This window comes from Hyperolius riggenbachi, chromosome 8 (genome assembly GCF_040937935.1).
Source record: "Hyperolius riggenbachi isolate aHypRig1 chromosome 8, aHypRig1.pri, whole genome shotgun sequence".
Classification (NCBI taxonomy): Eukaryota; Metazoa; Chordata; class Amphibia; order Anura; family Hyperoliidae; genus Hyperolius; species Hyperolius riggenbachi.
Window position 1 is genome coordinate 228,143,891 of NC_090653.1, and position 22,466 is coordinate 228,166,356.

General features: G+C 43.3%; 1 protein-coding gene across 7 annotated transcripts in view; it reads left to right on the top strand.

Annotated features, from left to right (window-relative positions):
• The window catches only part of LOC137527620 (golgin subfamily B member 1-like), a 283,357-nt gene that overhangs the window by 99,683 nt on the left and 161,208 nt on the right, over positions 1-22,466 (top strand). For all 7 annotated transcript variants that reach the window (XM_068248254.1, XM_068248252.1, XM_068248255.1 and 4 more), the window contains 2 exons: positions 1,349-1,398; positions 7,156-9,446. In XM_068248254.1, coding sequence (XP_068104355.1) covers positions 1,349-1,398; positions 7,156-9,446 — 2,341 coding nt within the window. The remainder of the gene's footprint in view (positions 1-1,348; positions 1,399-7,155; positions 9,447-22,466) is intronic.

Consider the following 22,466-nt stretch of genomic DNA (forward strand, 5'->3'; position numbering starts at 1 on the left):
TGCAAAGTACACACTATTTCCATAGAAGTGAATGGAAAACTGATCGGAAATCAGATCGGACATGCTGAAAATAATCGATCTGGCAAGAAATCTGCCATAAAATCATTGTGTGTATTAGGCATTGCAGTCAGGATCACTCTAACCAATCACTTCTATGGAAAATTGATTGGAAAATCGGTCGGAAATCAGATTGGACATGCTGGAAATAATCAGTGTGGCAAGAAATCTGCCAGAAATTCTCATTGTGTGTATTAGGCATAAGAGCTAACAATTGAAAGGAATAGAAGGATAAAGCCCCATTTACACGATTCGATTATTTGTGCAATTCGATTACAACTCTATTTACGCTCCGATTAAATCCGACATGTCCGATCGGGGTTCAATTTGATTTTTGCGATGGCAAATCAAATTGAATCGAATCCCGATCGGACATGTCTGATTTAATTGGATCGTAAATAGAATCGTAATCGAATCGCACAAAGAATCGTATCGTGTAGACTGGGCTTAAAATGATGGGGTGAGGAGAGTTGGTAAGATGTAATGCGCAGACGAGGTAAGAATTGAGACCAAGATAATCGGAAACTGGGCAGCATGTCCCACGTGAGATTGCTTGTTTACCTGAAGAAGTTAGTTTGGAGTTTCCCTTCATTGAGGTTGAGGTATGGCGGGTGCTGAAACAAATGTGGAAGTGACTTCCAAAGAAGGAGAAATGTTTAAGAAGTTCTGTATGTAGGAGTGGGGGATGGTGATTATGGGACAAATAGAAGGGGTTTATTTCTAGAGTACGTTTTTGATGGTATCATGGGATTCGTTCAGCAAGATTCATTCAGCAATCTATGAATGGGTTCGCATTATGGAACACTCTAAAAGGTTGATAGAGAAGCTCAATCTGTATGTATTGTGAGATTGGAAGAGACTAGAGGTGAGAGGGCATCATTAGAGGAACAAGAAGAAAGGTGGATGAGTTGCAAAGCAGATGATGGCATTTGAAGTAGAAGATAGAACTTGAATTAGTAAAGAATAAGCAGCAGTGTTGATGTAGTATCATGTGATTGGTGTATATACAGTGCTTGGGGGAGGAGTGTAAAATTCACACTGGGGCCAATGCTCTGTAACTACCCACTGCAGACCTGCCTGTTGCCGTGCCGGGGTGCAGAAATTAGTACACGTTTGTAAGGTTAAAAAATGTGTGCTTAATTACTTTTTCATTACAGGGTGGTAATTTTACAGATTTCCACTGTACCGTTTACAAAACATTAACAGCTTCATTAATCCCTCCGGGGAGACATCTGTGTGGTGGTCGTGAGATTATCATTAACGGTTTTAAGGCAGTTTACCTTTCTTCTAGGGCAGCCATGGAGGAGGCATCAGCTGCTCACTGCGATGAATCATCTGAAGGTAATCCTTATACTCCACATTATAACTTGCAAACTGTGCTCTTTGTCCACATTTCTGTAGACATTTAAAAAGTAAATGAGAAAGTGAAAAGCACAGGTTTATTAATATTGTACAGCCTTTATTACTCAGTGCCTGGTTGGAAAAGCTTACTGTGATAAGATGGGTATTTGCAGAGTACTCAGACCCTTACTGGTAGTTGACTTATGCTATGAGAGTACTTGACTTCCTCTGTCGTCGCCTCGGTTTCTAGTATTCCCGAGAGTGTCAGGGATGTGGAAATGTTTGTTCCCCAGCAGAGTTTATGTCCTATCTACTGCATGTATTTTTCATATTCTGAAAATATTTTAAGAGGAAGCGGTAACATCCATGTTCTATTCAAACTTTTACAACCTTATTAAAATATTATTTAAAAATAAGCTTTTACATTATTCAACTGTACTGTACTCACATCTTCACTCCCCACCACTGCTATACACACGCATACACACACTCCTTTCTAAAGCACACCTGAAGTGAGAGGGATATGGAGGCTGACATTTATTTCCTTTTAAAGAATGCAAATATGCCTGTCTGCCATGCTAATCCTCTGCCTCCTACTTTTAGCTGTAAACCTTGAACAAGCATGCAGATCAGGTGCTTTGAGACTGAAGTTGTTTCAAGTGTGTGATTAATGCTGGGAATACATAATGAGTTTTTCAGCAGATTTACTGTCCGATCGATTTTCTGATCGATTTCCATGAATTTCTATGAAAACATCGTTCAGAAAAACAAAATCAGATCGGGCCTTTCGTAAATTACCTATCAAGCCATCTATCTGCCGAAAAATCTCCTGGTGTATTCCCAGCATTAGACAACTGCTGCAGCCAAAGAGATCAGCAGGACTGCCAGGCAACTTGATGAGTTTGGAATATTCCATTTTGGAACGTTCGGAATTCTTCTGATCAGAACCTGAATCTTCCTGCATGTGCACTGCAGCAGGGGGTGTTAACCTTCCATGTCACATTCAGCGCGCACAGTCTTTCTCCTGCACGAGGAAGTGTATTAACGCTGGAACGCAGCGTGGAGCAGAGAGGCCTGAGACGGCGACAATAGTGCGTTGACATCCCCTCGCACAGTGCGCGTGTATCAAGATTCAGGTTCTGATCAGAAGAATGCATTTCAACATTCTATATTCGAATATTCTGAACATGTCTGGTAATGTTTAAAAGGCCACTATATGCCTTTCATTTCATGTTCCCTTTCATTTATAAATATAATTCATAAGTAATCTCAAGTTTATATTTTTAAAACAAAGGATCTGTATGTACCTTGGCAGCAGTCCTTACATCAGCAGTCTTTCATTGAGCAAATAAAACCACTTGAAGATATCATTTTCCTGGGATATAAGTGCCGTCTTGTTTATATTTTAAATAATAAATACTCCCTATGCATTATCTTATCTGGATTCATGAGGAAACTATTTGATGCACAAACAATAGCTTTAGATAAAACAGTTTGTCCATCCAACTTTATCTACACGTTCCTCTACCTAAACATGAGACAGTCCTTTGATAGCCAAACTGCGTAAAATAATTTCAAATGTAAACTTATCTCTTGAGTTGTAAAAGGAGAAAGGATCACTTTAAAGTAAAACTTTACTCAAAAATCATTGTACGCTTATCTGCATCCTAGTGTGCTTCACAAACTAAAATGGACCTCCGACCTGCAATGTCCACATAAAGAGATCTGACAAGTCCTATGTTACATAACCCGAAAGGCTGCTCAGCAAGGAAAAGCCTCTGCTCCAAAGCTGCTGCCATTCCCAAGGGCATGTGTGTACAAAGATGTTACTTATTGTAAACATGTCCTATGGTCTGAATACAAAATCAAAGTGTTCCCCTTGCAAGCCTTTTTCCTCCAAACATAAGGATGGTCATTAAGGGAACACCATCCCAACAGTCAGGTATGGGATGGGAGAATCGCGTTGTATGCACGCTTTGCTGCAGCAGAGACTGGTGCACTTCACAATGTAGGCACCATCCGGAGGTAGGAAAATGATGTGGCTGTATTGCAGCAACATCTCAAGGTTTAATCACTTATATAGTCAGATCTTCCACGTGGACAACTAAGGCAAACTAAAGTTATTGGAATTAAAGGCAACTAAGTTATTGGAATGGTCATCCCACAGCCCTGACCTTAATCTAATCAAGAATTAGTGGGCAGAACTGAAAAATTGTGTGCAAGCAAGGCGGCCTACAAACTTGTACCAGTGACACCACTTCTGTATGTAACACTTATCCAAATGTCCAGCAACTTATTTTGAGAATCTTGTGCAAGCCTAAATAATTTAAACAAGTTTTAAGGAGGGTTAAGGTTTTAAAAAAAGAAAAATGTAAAGTCGATGCTGTTAAATATCAACTGTCTGTGTATAACACACTGGAATTGTGAAGGTCAATAAAAAGTGAAATCTGCCTTATTATATGAAAAATCATGTTTTCTTTGCACAGAGTAGAGGTTTTAAATGATTGCCAAATTCATAATTTTCAATTTTTTAAATCTATGCAGAATTCACCTTTAGGCAGGGAACACACTTGACTGTTTTTGTGAGTTTTTTCAATTTGCGTCCATCACTATTTACAAGCCTTTAATTTAAAAAATGATATTAATATACTCTTTTGCATATTTAAAGAGACACTGAAGCGTAAAAAAATATGATATAGTGAATTGGTTGTATACTATGAATAATTACTAGAAGATTAGCAGCAAAGAAAATATTCTCATACTTTTATTTTCAGGTATATGTTTTTTCTAACATTGCATCATTCTATAATATGTGCAGATTACACAACACTCAGCATTGAAAATGAGTCTTTCAGAGCAGTCTGTGAAGTAATGACCTCTCCTCTAGCAGAGGGAAAGAAAATAGTCCAGGAACAGTTGAGATAATAAAAGTCAGATAACAGCCCTCTCCACAACTAACTTAGTCGGAGAGCTTAATGGCTTGTTTGCATAGAGATAACAAATGGAGTTTCTCAACTCTTCCTGTACTGGAAACAATTAGACTGATGTATCTGATCTTAATGTTTTATTTCTTAGCTGTGCTACACATACAAATCATAATATCATCATTTTTTTTTCGCTTCAGTGTCTCTTTAAATATTGTGGTGCGCGCACCACACACTGACAGCAGCACAGCCTATCTGGACGAACATATTCGTCCAGATAGGCTTAAGTGGTTAACAAACCTAGCAAATCTGGTGATTGTAGCATGTATGGGGTCTTTGCTATTAAAGGGACCCTAAACCAAGAGGGATATGGATGTTTGCTTTTAAACAATACCAGTTGCCTGGCTACCTTGCTGATCTCTTTGGCTGCAGTGGTGGCTGAATCACACACCTGAAACAAGCATTCAGCTAATCCAGGCTGATTTCAGTCAGAGCACCTGATCTGCATGCTTGTTGAGGGGCTGTGGCTGAAAGCATTAGAGACAGGATCAGCAGCAGTGTCAGGCAACTGGTATTATTTTAAAAGGAAGAATCCATATCCTTTTCAGTTTAGGTTCCCTTTAACAAGTAATTTGTGAAAAGATTCCCCCCAAAATTTGCAGAGTGATCATAAATTTGCTAAACTTTTTGCGATGCCATCAGGGTCATTCTCACTCATCCCTACTTATATTTATGGAGGTCTTATCAGTTTTTATCAGACGCTTAGTACAGAGCGGTACCAGCTATTAATGTAAACAATGCTTGTATTTTAAATTGGTGCCAAAATTGATAATACAAATACAGTAAAACCCCTGTTATCCAGAACTCAGTTAACCAGAATAAAAATCCTGGCCTTGCAGAATGTATAAATCTACTTTTACTTTACTGTATGCAGTAATAAATCTGTGTAATGCTGGACTACACAGTACGTTTTCCGCGCTCGATTTTGTGCCCGATTGTTTTCCGCACTTGAATTCGCGCCCGATTCTCTTATCTTCCATTCGTTTGCCTTATCTTTTCCCATTGTTCCCTATGCGAAATCGAACGCGGAATCGATCCGGCGCAAGATCTTACATGTCGGAAATTCTCAATCGAGCCATCTTAATGCCTCAAAAACGTACCGTGTATTCCCAGCATTACATTAAAGTGGATCCGAGATGAAAAACTAACTATAACAGGTAACTTGTCTATATATTTTATTTAAAGTTTACATAGTCTAGCTGTAAACAGCTTCAACAGTATATGGTTATTTCTTCCTGTGATACAATGAGAGCATCCATATTCTGCTTGTCATTGCACAGACAAGCTGCTCTGCATCTCCACCCTCAGCCTGAGAAAACTCCTCTCGGCCTCCCCTCTCCGCCTACTTGCCTCTGAAAGCTCTGGCTGGTAATGCCTCCTCTGGGAAAAGCCTCCTTCTCCCCATACTGAGCTTCTATGAGCACTTGCTACATGGGACTCAAAATGCCTAGGCGCTGGATTAGCTGTGGGCAAGGCTTGTGTAGTTTATAGGAAATTAGGGTATTAACCACTTGAGGACCGCAGTTGTAAACCCCCCTAAAGACCAGGCCATTTTTCACTAAATGGGCCACTGCAGCTTTAATGATCGCTTCCCCCAGATGTTTGTTTATTTTATTGGCAAATAGTTATTTTTTTAATATAAATGTGTGTTCCCCCTCCTTCCCACAGCCAGCCAATCACTGCGGATTGCTTCTGCCTCCCCCAGACAGTGTCACACGGCTGTCCCCAGTACAGTGCTACCGTGGATCGCAGCGCTGTACAGAATAATTAGACGGGCGTCTAACAGTCTCCTAGCGGGGATTTCCTCTAAGAAGCAGATGGCGGAGCAGAGCTCCTTCATTCAAGCAGGGATCTCCTGCAAAACAGGCCCGCAGGACCTTACGAAACGCTCCAGAGGTCCTGGGGCTGCTGCCGTGGCTACGCCCATTGGCGTGATGCGGTCAGCTAGAGGTTAAAAAAAAAAAGTATTTGGCTTGAGGAATGCCCTATAAACTGTGCCCCTATAAGGGGCACAATTATGCAATGAGTAAAAGTTTATCTCCAATCCACTTTAAGTCTGTCCTTTGTGTTAATTTGTTTTAATTACTGTATTTTAACATTAATACAGAGTTTATGGTAAGCATACAGTGTGCAACCCCACTTAAAGTGACACTGTAACATCAAAAAGTTCCCCTGGTGGGTACTCGCCTCGGGAGGGGAAAGCCTCGGTCCCAGTGAGGCTTCCCACGCTGTCCTCTGTCCCACGGGGGTCTCGCTCCAGCCCTCCAAACAGCAGCCCGGCAAATCCGACAGCCTGTTCAATATTTACCTTTCCAGGCTCCAGCGGGGGCGCTGTGGTGGCTTTCGGCTCCGAAGTTGACGGAAATACCCGATCTCAGTTGGGGCCGCTCTACTGCGCAGGCGCCGGAGACTTGCGCCTGCGCCGTAGAGCAGACCCGATGGCGATCGGGTATTTCCGCTTGTTTCGGAGCCGAGAGCCGCCACAGCGCCTACGCAGGATCCGGGAAGGTAAATATTTACATCGCCGCTGTTTGGAGGGCTGCAGCGAGACCCCTGAGGGACGGAGGACGGCGTGGGAAGCCTCATTGGGACCCTGAGGCTTCCCCCTCCCGAGGGGAGTACCCCCCAGGGAAACTTTTTGATGTTACAGGTTTTCTTTAAGTTCACAGATACTTTAAATTACTCTTTTTCTCTTGTTTTGTATTGTTGTAGAGAATGATTATAAAAAATAAATCTTCTTCTAGTCTGATTTTATGTGTTTGGTTTTTTTTAGAAAACCATCGGAGTGGAAATCACATCCTGTCAGATGTTCTCAATGGATCGGATTTAACCCACCCAGCGTTTGTAGCAAGTGACCATTTTAAACTAGAGGGGTGTTCTGAGTCTGAAGATCTTCTTAATAACAACAGCAATGATGCATCTGATCAAGATTCTTTCACAAACCAAAGATTTGTGACTTCAGGGGCTTCTACAACAGCCAGAGATCAAATACCAGGTGCCGACAATCCTAAGGAATCCATTTTTACAGCTTCGATGGAGAGGAACAGTGTACGCTATGAAAAGACGCTTAATCCCTTAAATGACTCATCTCAAACTGGGAGTGAATTGTATAAGGAGCAAGCAGAGCCAGTCTTATCAAATTACACCCTTAAAAAAAACATTAATAGTGATATTTCAGGTAATGGTGAAATATTTCAAGGTAAGCTGGAGACTGATGCATTTACCAAGGAGCTATGTGATTCTTATAAAGTGGATTTGTTACAGCGTGAAGACCATTTTGAAGATCAAGTGGAATCCTGTGGAACTGAGAGATCTTTAGTTGATGGGTCCAAAGAAAAAGAATGCTTGGAAACTAACCATTTTGAGGACTCCTCTATGTCTACCTTTGATAAAGTAACAAATGACTTATTACCCGAAACCACCGCACAGAATGTTGAATCTATAATGGGATCCCAAAATTTCTTGGAAGGAGTGGATCAACATCTAGGACACAGTGATAAACCATCTCATTCTACAGACAGTGAGTCAAATGTCACAAACTATGAAATACCCTTAAAAGGTATAAGATGTAATAAGGAGACTGGCAAACCCAAAACCAACTTGGACCATCTTGATTTGCTGGCGAATAGCGTGGTTTGTGAGCATGAAGAAAGCACTAAACTTTCTTCTCTTGATCTTCAAACTAAACGTTTTGGAACCTGTTTACCAAAAAACAATGGCATTAGAAGAAATCAGAGCAAAAACGACCACCAATCGCTAAAAGCTGGAAGGTTACCACCACTTTCACATGAATTAGAGTTTGTGGAAGAAGAGGATCTTTCTGAGGATAACGACAGCAGTGAAGAGGAAAATATGGACAATTCCCTTTTTTACAACTGCTCAAAAGATGGGTTTGACCACAGAAAAGAGAGACATCAGTATGTTTCAGATAAACTGGACCCTGATGTGTTACAGTTGCTTGAAATGCATCTTCGTAAACAACAACTTGTTGACATCAAAGAAGAAGGAGAGGAAGAATTGCTAGAAGTTCACATTAACAAGGAAATTTCACGGTCAGACTCTCACAAGCTTTTACGTAATATACCACCAGTACTGGATATGGTTCTAGAGGAGCCTGAATTAGAACATGCTGGAGACACCTTGGAAGGTAGCAAGACTCCTTCAGATGTGGATTCTGATGATAGCAGTAATGTCTCTGCCATCGAAGTTGGACTCATGGAATCTCTGCAATATGATCTAATGAGTAAAAGTTCCAAGATAGACAAAAATGAAATAGCCACAATTCTTTATACATCAAGTCCTGATATTTTGTGTAGCGGACATAAAACCAAACAAAAGGATGGGGGGTCATATAGCAGCTCTGTGCTTCAATATGGCCTCCTTCAAAACAAAGAACCAAAAGCACATACTTTAAAAATAGGAGACCCAAGTTATCTTCAAGTGATACAAGAGGATGTTTCTGAAGACACTGGACCCGACTTTAATTCAAAAGATGTTAATAAAACAGAAGACATTTGTGAAACATGTTTGCAATCAGAATCCAGTACCTCTGATCCACTAAAGGAATTTCCTGAGCAACCTTTAGCACTTGATAGAGAAACCACTGAAACGTTAGTAACTGAAAGGACAAAAATAGCAGAAGCTGATCGAGCTGATGAGAATTTAAAAGTGACATCCGTAGAACAAGGCCTTGGTTTGGAATCAAAGCATGAGAGAGAGTCTCATGTGGTCATTCAGGGTTCAACAGAGCCATTGTCGTTTGAAAACAAAGACAATGCCTTCAGTGGTTCGGAAACAAGTTTGCCTGAATCTTCAAATGCTGAAAGCGCTTCAGGTTCACCATGTTTGACTTTTGAGGGAAGCTTGGAATCAAATGTACATTCTATGGAATCTGTAACATCCTCTGTCATTCAGGGAAGTGAAGAACGTCATAGCTGTATTTTAAATGACGGGGGTGATTTTTTGACAGAAACCTACTCTTCTGAGCAACATGATGGTGCAGACTTTGTGAGGAATGAAGACATAAATCTAGCAGATCTCAACAAAGATCTAAAGGTTTTAAAGGTATTTATGGGATCATTGTAATTGTAAAGATTGCATTACGTTAGAGGGAATTTACGTTTCTTAAACCTATTTGCTAGTGAATTCCTAGGAGAGCAGACGTGGTTTGTGATCTTTGTAATAGCAAGCCTGATTGTTAACATCTTGCAGCCAATCGTGTATTCTATATTCTCTCGATGCGTGGCTGTGACGCTTAAACAAAAACAACAACAACAACTCTGTAGAGGGTTGTTGGCGTGCAGTGCATGATCTGGCAGCTAACCTCAGAAAGGAACATTGTGAACCTAAAGTAGGGAAATCAATAGCGTTGGTTTAAAAATTTGCATCCGCTTTTTTTTTTTCTAGTGCTGTGTCCGTGCCAGAGACTGAGCAATTCTTCTACTGATAGAGGATTGCTGGCTAATTTATTTCTACAGCCATTGTACGTGCATAGTCTAAAGCAGGGGTTGGCAACGTTTTTATTAGTTGCAGGCTGCATTCTTCTCTCGGGCCGCATTTTTCTCCTCTCATTCCCCTCCTGCAGAGTTACAAGCGGTGTGTAATCACAGGTTTGAGTCACCCAATCTCAGCGTCCAGTGCCGATCTCCTTGGCTTCAGCAGCGTTATGTGAAACGCTGAGACATACTGACAGCGGCTCACATGGCATCGTTGTGGCAATGAAAATAGCTGCTGGAAGCTGTGATTGGGTGAGGGGACTGTTTCCACTTGCCATGTGTCATTGCGCACTGCTAGCAACTCTGCAGGGAGGGGAGGAGAGGAATGTGGCAGTCTATTGGCAGGCCCTGGTATAAAGCCTCATACACACACTAGATAAATGTTGTGGCTAGATAGTGTACTGGTTAAGGGTACCGCCTTTGACATGGGAGACCAGGGTTTAAATCCTGGCTAAGGTCAGTACCTGTTCAGAAAGGAATTCAAGGCAAGACTCCCTAACACTGCAGCGCCTCTTGAACGTGCCCCAGTGGCTGCAGCTCTTGAGCGCTTTGAGTCCGACAGGAGAAAAGCGCTATACAAATGTTCAGATTATTATTATTATTATTATTATAACCCTGAGACAATTGTTAGCTGCCTTCCTGTCCAAGAATTCAGTGTGTGTACAGTTGCCCCACAATTGTTCAGCAGTCTGACACAGTGGATCGCTAAATGACAAGCCATGGAAAATATGAGCTTCTTCATGCTCATATTTTACCCTCCCTGCTGGGCATTGCTTTCTTGTTTACTGCTCCATCATTCTCTCTCCATTAAATAGTCCATACTGTTTTGCTGTAGCTGAGCCATGTCTGTGCAGCACTCTTTCACCACAGCATTGCCCAAAAGATTGAGCGATGACTGTTAGTCCCTACAGTCATGGGAGTAGGTGGGAGGGAAACACCCAGACCACTTCATTCTTCCTTGCCTCCACCACCAAAGCCTGGGTCCTGGCCCTGCTTATATTCTCTTTAATCAACCCACAGAACAGAGCAGCGGTAGTGCTTTGGCTTACCTCTTCCAGTGTCTGGTCCATCCGGCGCTGCTGCAGCCACTTGGTCTTCTCTACCCTTGGTCTTCTTCACAGGGCTGGTTCTAGACTTTTTGCCGCCTGAGGCAAACTTGTGATGATGCCCTCCCCCCCCCCCCCTCCCTGCGTGACTCGCCAACCATCCAGGTGCTTCCCCCCCCCCCTCACTCACTGTCAGACTCCTCACACAGCACAACAAGCTGCTTTACCTCAGTTATGACCTCTTTCCCTCGCTCCTTTCCTCTCACTTCTACTCCTACTCTGACTGCATGCTGTTAGTGTAAACACACAGTACAAACATGTTGCCCCTGTAATCTCTGCCCCTGATGCAAATGTTTCACCTTGCTTCATGAGAGAACCGGCCCTGCTTCTGCACATTGCATAAAGTCACACTACGTGCAGGGAAACTCAGAGCAGGCCAAAGGAAACCTAGTGGATGCAGCACGAGTACAGGAGGGACCAAATGCTCTAAGAGGTAATCCCAAGCTCTACCATTGCTCTGATCTGTGAGTCTGTTAAAGGGAATATTAACACCATCATCCAGGGGAGAAGGGAACAAAAAAAATCTGTTCCCCACTACCAATTGTCGATCTGTTTACCAGACTACTGTATTAGCAGTTGGGGGTGGGCCATGAAAGTTTTGCAGGGGGGCAGCGATACTGTTAAGGGCGATATTAATTGACCATGTGTACAAGACTTTAGCATTTCAGGAGCCACGCAGTTTTTTTTTAATGGGTTCTTAAAATGTTTTGTATTTAGGACTTCATGGACAAAGTTATTGGGTTATTGGTTTCCAATAATGGTTGTCTAAAATAATTGTTTCTGATTGATTCGGATGGGCATTCCCTGTACAAATGTGCGGTTCAGTTCTCATCCAGCATGTTCTGCTACTTTGTGGGGAGGGAAGGGAGAGGATGAGTGTAGTGAGCTGGCTGTTCCTGAGGTGGTACATAACAGTAGTGATTGTACTTGGTCTCGAGTGAGCTAAGTTGCCAGTGGGTACGGGTTCTAAGTGTTTTATCGCTGCTGAACATTGACAGATGGGTCACGTGAGGAGTACAAGAATGAAGAACAGAACTGCAATGTCCAACATGTCCAGATCCATCCATGGTCATTGTGAAACAGTCATTGTGAGGCGATTGCTTCTCTACAGGCTTGAGGCCATAGTATGAAGGAGTGATGATATCCATCAACAGGCCCGATATGAACCATGTGTACACGTGGCTTGTCTCACATGTATGCTTTACACATTCAGATGAACAAAATCATATATTTGGCAGCAGGAAAGATAGCAAGCCACAAAAACATTACAGATCTGAGAAAGAATGAGAGCTTTGCACAGCCACTTGAGGAGCTCATCTGAGAATGATTGGGAAGTCCTATACAGATTTGCAATCATTCAGAAACAAATGCGTGGCCTATATATGCAGATATAGTTCTTTATCATTCAGGCTGATCAGCTTGCTGACATTGGCTCCATGCTATGTTTTCTTCTAGTATAGGTATTTTTCTGGGGGGAGGGGGGGGGGGTCTAATTTTGTATTAATTAATATAATAAATAAACCTGCCATTCACACTTAGACAAGTTAAATCTCCACTTCATTGTCTCCATTTTGGAAACTTTCTATTTTTCTTTTCTATTCCTGGCCAAGTCGATCACTTTGATTGAATCTGCCAGTAAGCTATTGCCCTAACTTATCCTGTTGATTTTGGTACAATCAATTCTAAGCAGTGTAACGATTGAAAGTCTGATGGGACAGGGTGGAAAATCTCTGTCTTATGAGTGCAGGATAGAAGCGGCGGGACATCAATGGGCCACAGCATTGCAGTGCAGAAAGCAGTACAACTCTTTGTGGGTAGTGGACTGTGGGTGTCAGAACACCCTCTGAGAAAAGGCACAGGAGACAAAAGAGGGAGCCTGATTGTGCAGTATGTAACAACAATCTGGTGGTGGAAAAAATGTACAAGAACTACTCATAAAGGTGGGTTGCAGGGGGGCAACCGACCAAAGGAAGCAGGTGGAGACAATAAACCTGACTCCACTCCGGGAGGTCACCGGGGACCTGGATGAGATCGCTCTCCTTAAAGAAAGATAGGAAGCAGAGCTCGACCGTGGCAAAACCACGGGTACTCTGCTTCCACCCCTCAGACGGGTGGCGTGTGGGGGTAAACAAAGCACAATTTGGTTTAAAGAGGCGCCCTGGTGTGTAATAAAAGCATTTAAAAACAGTTTAAAATCGATAAAGAAATGAGGTAGCTTACCTCAATGACAAAAAATCTTTTATGGTAGAAAAGATTTTATTAGTGATAGCACAGGCAACGTGTTTCGCGGGTCCGAGCCCGCTTCCTCAGGCCAATAACAGTGCCAAACTAAATGAAAAAGTCTAGAGTAGAGAGCCTCCCTACGCTAGACTTTCATTTAGTTTGGCACTGTTATTGGCCCGAGGAAGCGGGCTTGGACCCTCGAAACGCGTTGCCTGTGCTATCACTAATAAAATCTTTTGTACCATAAAAGATTTTTCGTCATTGAGGTAAGCTACCTCATTTCCTTATCGATTTTAAACTGTTTTTAAATGCTTTTATTACACACCAGGGCGCCTCTTTAAACCAAATTGAACTCTTTGTAGGGACTTTTACCCCTTGTGATTTGATCAATGCTGAGCATACTGTTCATGAAAGGAATTGATCAATATCTACTCGGATAGGAATTGATCAGTTTGGCATATCAGGTGATCATCAAGCCGTGTGTGTTTTTTTACCTCTTCTGTGCTCTATGTTTTTTTTTAAGTTGTAAAATGTGGCATCAGTGAGACTCTTAATGGACAACTATGAAATTGTTGGATATCAGATACAGTACAAACCAGTGGGATTTTCGCGTCTCCCAGCTCCTCCTCAACACTGGCACAAAAGCCTTAGTCGTTTAAACCCTCCTGTAGCTCTAGCATGATCTATGCCAGTTTGTCAGACCTGTAACTGTGGCCTGTCAGGCAGGCTTACCAGTCACCCTGTTAGTCCTGTGCCCTTGCCTGTCAGTCAGTCGGTCATTCCACTTTCCTGGTTTAGTACAAGGTGAGCAGAGGCGCTAAAAGAATAAAAATAGATAAAACCTTTAAAACATGGGGAGGCAGTGGTGGTCTTACCTCCTCCAAGCAGACACAAAAACGTATTAACATTTAAAACATAGAAAATGTATTGAAACACTCCAAGGTTCTTTGCAACGCGTTTCGCAGGTATGACCCTGCTTCATCAAGCAATGAGGTAGGAGTATATGGCAAATGCAGGTCTGAGTGTTTTAAACATTAATTTCTTTGTGTCTGCTTGGAGGTCCACCACTGCCTCCCCATGTTTTAAAAGTATTTTTATTCTTTTGGTGCCTCTGTTCACCTTGTACTATACAAGTCCAACCCTGATGGAGGGGTGGTACCCCTTTCTTCTGATCTACGGAGAGCGCCTTCTTAACCCTGAGTGGGGACAGGCTTAATCTCTCCACCTGCATCTTCAGTGGTTGCCTGAGGGGTAACCCTGGCTCGGGAGTATAAAAATACTTACTCTATCATCAATTCATCCTTACCAGTACATACTACACTATATCAGGCTCTCTGTGTTATTCTTTATCCCTGGTTTGTCAGTCCAGTAATCCTCATCCTTGCCCTGCCAGGCCACCAGTCCAGTTTGCATCCTGGTTCTTGCCCAGTCAGTCGGTCATTCCACTTTCCTGGTTTAGTAGGCCGCATTCACATTGGGTGGGTTCAGAAACATATTTGAGCGCATGATAGAAAACCGCATGTGTTGATGCGCGTTTCATAGTGCGTTTCAGTGTGCGTTCAGAAACGTATTTGAGCGCATGATAAAAAATTGCATGCGTTGATGCGCGTTTCATAGTGCGTTTCAGTGCATTGCAGTGTGCCTTTTTTTTTAAACAGGCCCATGGGTTTTTCATGTGCTTAAATGCGTTTTTGTTCAACATGTGTTTTGCTTATTTGATGTAGCAGCAGTCAAAGATGTTTGTTTCATTGAAAATGTGTTTGTTTTTTTAATTAGGGGTAAAAATGCATCTTCAAAGCTCATTGCTATACGCATCTATGCGCTAAGAAGCGCACCCATTCACTTGCATTGCTGTGCACTTCACAGCGTAATGCACAGAAATGAATGCAACACCACGTTTCTCAAATGAACAGTAACAAAGCGCATAGATGTGAACTTGCTACTTTAAAATCAATGGAAAAAGCTGTACCCTAGCAAAGCGCACAGCACAATGCACTGTGAAAAGCATACAGCAACATCGCTAGTGCGAACGGGGCCATGTCTGTCCTTTGCCTGCCTTTCAGTCCAGTCTGCTTCCAGGTTCCTGTCCTATCAGTCCATGCTGCAGTCTGTAATCCCAGTCCTTGCCCTGCCTGCTCATAAGTTTACTCAGCAGACCGTTATCCTTGTCCCCTGTCCTGCAAGTCTGTCAGTCCAATCCACAGCCTGCACTTTGACCTAGCCCTGTCCTCCCATTGTTCTCCTCACTGATAGGGGTAACCAGGGCTGTGGAGTCGGTACAAAAATCATCTGACTCCTCAGTTTATGAAACCTCCGACTCTAGGTACCCAAAAATGGGTCAGACTCCGACTCCTTAGTCTAATACTTACCAGGGCTGTGGATTTGGTACAAAAATGATCTGACTCCCGACTCAGACTCCTCAGTTTAGGAAACTACTCCAGGCACCCAAAATTGCTCCGACTCCACAGCCCTGGGGGTGACCCTGGAGGACACAACCAGGTGGCCACATGCAGAAAACAAGCCTGCTGCTTATTTCCCTTTGCTGGTGAGGACCATTGGCCACTTAAGTCCCAAAGAAGCCCCACGTCTTCATGGTGCTACGATTGGCCGTATCAGCTGAGCTTCCCTACTGGTTAGTGAGCTCCACTGACCAGTACATCCAGCACAGAAAGTACAAACCAGGGGGTTCTTAGCAACAATAGTAATTTTCATGTTCTCTTGGGCATATCTTTGGAACAACAAATGTAGTCATTTATTTTTTTCAGTAGCAACCTCAGATCACATACTTCATTATCTTATTCATATTTTGCTCAAGTTTATTTTACAGTAACAAAACAAAAGTAAAACTTTATTAATGTAAACCTTACCTACCTAGTTGTTGTGGCAGCTGTGCACAAATGTCCCCACCTGAGCTCTATTGTAATCCCTCTGCTGAGGTAGCCAGTGAAGCATCCTTGTGATGTAGCTCCACCCCCTCCACACATGACCATGTCACAGCTTCTGTAGCAGTGCGGAGGTCAGGATGATGTCACATGAGGATGAATCTGCACTTGAAATGTGGCAGAAGCTGAGAGCCTCTCAGAGCACAAAGGGGATCCTTTTAGCACTGTCTTGGACAGGGGCGCCTTAACCGACAGGCGGTACAGGCAGCGGCTTGCAGCGGCATCAAAGGGGGTAGGCGCTGCCGTGATGGGAGACTGCGGCTAACCACCGCTACTACTATCAGCTGCGCTGCCTTCTCCTGTCCTGTCTTATCCAGTATCGTGGTTTGTTTACACCACGTGCTGCCGCCTCTATGCCCGCCCCCCTCGCCCAGCCAATAGACATGGAAAGCAGTTTGCTTCACTGCATTTCCTGTCACTAGCTCCCACCCACTCCACCTCCTCCTCGACATTGACCACATCGCCTGGCCCGCCCCTCTCCACGGTTTGTGGTCTGCCTCACTGCCTGACTGTCTCACACCCGCTGACGCTGTGTAAACCTTGCACTGCAAGCCATGCACAACTCTGCACGCAATATGTCTGCAGCCGCACAGGGAATACGCGAGCGTGGAATCAGGAAGTGTTGTGCGGGGTGTATATGTGCAGCATTACCGGCGCCGCCTCTAACTCCGCCCCCCCGCCTGAAGGCAGCGTGACTAGCCGGCGCCGGATGCCTTTAGAGGAGACGACCGACCGAGGCACTGACTGTGCCCCCTCTTGGCCCTGCGGGTGTGTGCGTGCATTCCCCCCTTTCCCCCGGCCCCCCAAACAAGTAGGTGCAACTTGAGTGCAGGCAGCCTGAAGGTAAGCCCGCCGGCCTCTGCATCCTAGGCAAAAAATAAATGTATTCAAAAAAGTGGACCTGAACTCTTGCACAGGTCAGAAGGAAAAAACAGAGAAATGCATCCTGTATTATATATATATATATATATATATATATATATATATATATATATATATATATATATATATATATATATATATAATTTATATATTATTATGATTTAGTATTCATATAGTGCAGACATCATCTTCCGCAGCTCTGTACAGAGTACATTGTCTTGTCTCTAACTATCCCTCAGGGGGGCTCACAATCTAGTCCCTACCATAGTATATATATATATATATATATATATATATATATATATCCTGTTTAATTCCCCCTCATTTGTTTCTAATTGCACCTGACTGCCATGGCGGTCGCAGATAAGCTCTTTTGAAAGCACAGGATGTCAACTATTTGTTTCTGCTTCCATGACTCAGGAAGTAGAAACTGTGCAGATTTATTTTTAGATTTGTATCACCTGTAATTGTTGTATAAAGTGTACGAGAGACGAGAAGCATTTTTGGTACAATACTTACCTGAGGCTTCCTTAAGCAGCATTAGGGCTGCTCATCCCTTGCCATCTCCCTGGGTGATTCCTGCCACCCACAATGTTCTGGCCGAGTCATACTCCGTTAGGTGAGCTATCTGCGTTTGCACAGTACAAGTACAGGAGCACGCCTGGTGGGGCTGCACATGTGCGATCGAGCGTGACTCGACCATGTTTTCTGGGACAACTGCAGGTGACAGGAGTCACCCAGGGAGACTGCGAGGGACGAGCAGCCCTAACGGGGTTTAAGAAAGCCCCAGGTAAGTATAGAACCTGAGACTCTTCTCATCTCAGGTTCAATATAAAGGTTCTTATGATGTTGCTTGTCTTTCAGAGAGGACGTTCTGAGTTGAGGTCCGCTTTAATATGACCCAGAGATCACAAATTACAACTTTGTTTTACTTACCCGGGGCTTCCTCCAGCCGCATAAGCATGGATGCCTCCCTCGCTGTCCTCCATTTAGCGGTAATCAGCTCCGGTATTCGGCTCAGTGACGTCAGATGGGGTCTTCTGCGCAGGCGCAGAAGGTCCGTGCATGTGCAGAAGACCCCGGCTGACTCAGACTGGAGCCGACTGAGCCAGTTACCGGGGCTGATTACTGCTGAACGGAGGGCAACGGGAGGATGGCGAGGGACGCATCCATTCTTAAGAGGCTGGGGGAATCCCCGGGTAAGTTAAAAAAAAAGTTGAAATTCGTGATCTCTGGGTCATTTTAATGCTGTTGTAAACAAACAGCCCCACAATGTCTTCTGGTTAGCCTTCATAGTGCAGGGGGTCAGTAAACTGTGGGTAGGGGTAAGCTGTGTCTGGGGGCTATGAACTGTCACTGGGGGTGTAATGAGCTGTCACTAGAGGTGGTCTAATGTCCCCCGTCGCTGAGCGGGGCCCCCTGCAGATCAGTGTCGCACTCATCCTCTGTTATGAGCGTGGCCATGCAGTAGCCAAGCAAGCACGGCCACAATGTCTTGTCAGGAGACATCAGGCTACAAGGGGATCCTAAGGCTTCCCTTCACTCTATGTATTTATTTACGGGGCAGCGCAGGGGTGTAGTGGTTAGCTCTCTCGCCTTGCAGCACTAGGTTCCTGGTTCGATCCTAGCAAGGGCACTATCTACGCAGAGTTTGTACGTTCTGCCTTTGCATGGCTTTCCTCTGGGCAGTCTGGTTTTCTCCCACATCCCAAAAACATACAGATAAGTTAATTGACTTTCCCCTAAATTGGCCATAGGCTATGATACATACACTATACTGTACATAGACATATGACTATAGTAGGGATTAGATTGGGCGTCCCTCTAAGGGACAGTTAAGTGACAAGACAATATACTCAGTACAGCACTGCAGAAGATGTCTGCACTATGTAAATACTAAGTTATAATAATAATAATAATAATAATATATAGCAGTGACATCGACTGTAGCACTTTACAGAGTACATGGTCACATAACTGACTGTCCTCAGAGGAGCTCACTATCTAATTTTACCATAATCCTAGTCCATTGTCTTACCATATTACTATTATTATATAGCACTGACATCTTCTGCAGCACTTTACAGAGTACATAGTCCTGTCACTGACTGTCCTCAGAGGAGCTCACACTCTAATCCTACCATAGTCATAGTCTAATGTCCTACCATATTATTATTATTTATTTTTATAGCACTGACATCTTCTGCAGCACATTACAGAGTACATGGTCACATAACTGACTGTCCTCAGAGGAGCTAACTATCTAATTTTACCATAATCCTAGTCCATTGTCTTACCATATTACTATTATTATATAGCACTGACATCTTCTGCAGCACTTTACAGAGTACATAGTCCTGTCACTGACTGTCCTCAGAGGAGCTCACACTCTAATCCTACCATAGTCATAGTCTAATGTCCTACCATATTATTATTATTTATTTTTATAGCACTGACATCTTCTGCAGCACATTACAGAGTACATAGTCATGTCATGGACTATCCTCAGAGAAGCTGACAATCGAATCCTACCATAGTCATAGTCTAATGTCCCACCGTATTATTATTATGCACTTATATAGCACCGACATCTTCTGCAGCACTATACAGAGTACATAATCATGTCTCTGACTGTCCTCAGAGGAGCTCACAATCTAATTCCTACCATGGTCATAGTGGAATCTCCTACCATATCCTACCAAATTATTTTAGCTGCACTGTACAGTGTGAATAGAGATGTCATTGACTGTCCTTCCTCAGAGAAGCTTAGAGTCCAATGACGATCATCGTCACAGTGTGATGTTTTCACTCTAGGCTTGTTATGCGAAAAAGCATACGTGTGTCATCTGCATTTGATCTTTGGTGGACATGAAATAGTTTTATGTGGGAAATTATGTCTTGTCTTGTTCTGTGGGGGATGTGTTATGTGCATTTGATGTACGGGGACATATCTGCATTTGATCTGGGGGAACATGTTATATGCATTTGATCTATGGGGACATATCTGCATTTGATCTATGGGGACATATCTGCATTTGATCTATGGGGACAAGTTATATGCATTTGATCTTTGCGGACATATCTGCATTTGATCTTTGCGGACATATCTGCATTTGATCTATGGGGACATGTTATGTGCATTTGATTTGTGGGGCATGTGTTATGTGCATTTGATCTGTTAGGGATGTGTTATGTGCATTTGATCTGTTAGGGATGTGTTATGTGCATTTGATCTGTTAGGGATGTGTTATGTGCATTTGATCTGTTAGGGATGTGTTATGTGCATTTGATCTGTGGGGGATGTGTTATGTGCATTTGATCTGTGGGGGATGTGTTATGTGCATTTGATCTGTTGGGGATGTGTTATGTGCATTTGATCTGTGGGGGATGTGTTATGTGCATTTGATCTATGCTGACATATCTGCATTTGATCCGTGGGGAACATGTTATCTGCATTTAATTTATAGGGGACATATGCTATTATTATATATCTGAACATGTTCAGAATTGCCCATGTTATCTGCTGTTGTGTGACGTTAGTGCTGCACCATAGGGGGGTTGCCACGACGGTGGGGGGGGGGGGGGGGGGGGGGGGCGACACAGGTTTTCTCGCCTGGAGTGACAAAATGGCTAGAGGCACCCCTGGTCTTGGATGATAATTCAGGCCCAGTGCACACCAAAACCGCTAGCAGATCCGCAATACGCTAGCGGTTTTGGGAGCTAATTTCAGAGCGATTCTAGGTATGTTTAGAGAGGGTTTCTAAACATACCTAGCGGTTTTGGGTGCGTTTTTGTGTAGCAGATTACACATATTGTTACAGTAAAAGCTGTTACTGAACAGCTACTGTAACAAAAATGCCTGGCAAACCGCTCTGAAGTAGCATTTTTCAGAGCGGTTTGCGTTTTTCCTATACTTTACATTGAGGACGAAACGCTTCCGAAATCCGCAAACGCGCAGCAGGAGGCGCGTTTGCGGCTTGGCAAAAACCGCAAACCGCCGGTGTGCACCATCCCATTGCAATACATTAGACAAGCGTTTTTATAGGCGGATGCGGCCGGCGGATCGCTCCAAAAACCACTCGGTGTGCACTGGGCCTCAGTGAGAATCCAAATGATCTTCCTTTCTGGCAGAATTAATGTAACTGCCCGCAATAGAGGTTTACAATTATAAAACAAATTAGATTTTATCCAGACCGGGAATATTACGCGCCTGGGAGGTACTATCTACTGACCAAAAATCAAAGTTTCAGGTTATGGTGTCATTGTCACACTTCTCACTAGTGCTATAGCATCAGCATTTCACAGGTTTGTCAATGTAAATACTGTACCAGCAGATCCTATCACAGTACTCAGGAGGCTTTGTTAGGGAAGTATAATTTACAGGTAGTGCCCGACTTACGAACGCCCGACTTACGAATGACCCACCGATACGAACGGCATGGATTCTGTGTTTCCATGGGAACAAGTAAAAAAAAAATATTTCAAATTGGACTTGTAGTTTTTGAGAAAATCTATTTTAAACAATTCAAAGAAAAAATGTTTTTTTAAACTTGTATAAACAGGTACAGAGGGCAGAGGTGACACAGGGGGACACTGGAGGCACAGAGTAGGTACAGGGGACAGAGATGGCACAATGTTCCGACTTAAGAACAGATTCAGGTTAAGAACGAACCTACAGTCCCTATATCGTTCGTTAACCAGGACTACCTATATGTAGCTGAGAAGAATGCACGCTGCAGTTTTGGAAACCCAGGGAAGAACGTAGTATTGCTATTACTGGATTACTGACACTCTGGGCAGAGACTGATGGCCATTAGAGCTGGATACTGACAGTGGCGGATGTTTAGAGGGATGGCATCAGCATGTAAATATAGAATGCATTTCAGGACTGGACCGGAGACTTGGTTGCTGTATTTATTAGCTGAGCTATACAGATCCTCTACTAGCACCTTCTGTGAAGTCACAGAGAGGAATGATATTGCTGTATTTCAGAGCTTCTGTGTCTAGTTATATGTGACATACCTTCTTAGGTTCATGCTGTTTTGACGCTGGTATCCTAAGATGAGTGTATGATGGCTTTTTTTTTTCATAAAAGTCAGATCTTTTCTCAATGTTTTCATATTTTGCTCTTATGCAGTGGCGAACCTACCACAGAGCTGCAGGTGCTCAGCCACTGTGTTATTCTACCTTAGACCTTTTTTATAGTTTGGGCAACATTCGGGAAAATAGCAGCAGGCAGTGCAGGGGACTGTACTACTTCCTGCACTAGATGTAGCAACCCTCCCCCTTACTGTCCCATGGACAATGTGTCTCCTCGCTCTCTACACAACCTGCAGTGAGTGAATGTGCAGAGCGACAGGGTGAGCAGAGAGAATGAATGCTGTGCTGCATCTGGGACATAAGCAGGGAAGGGAGAGGTGGCAGGATGTGTTTAGT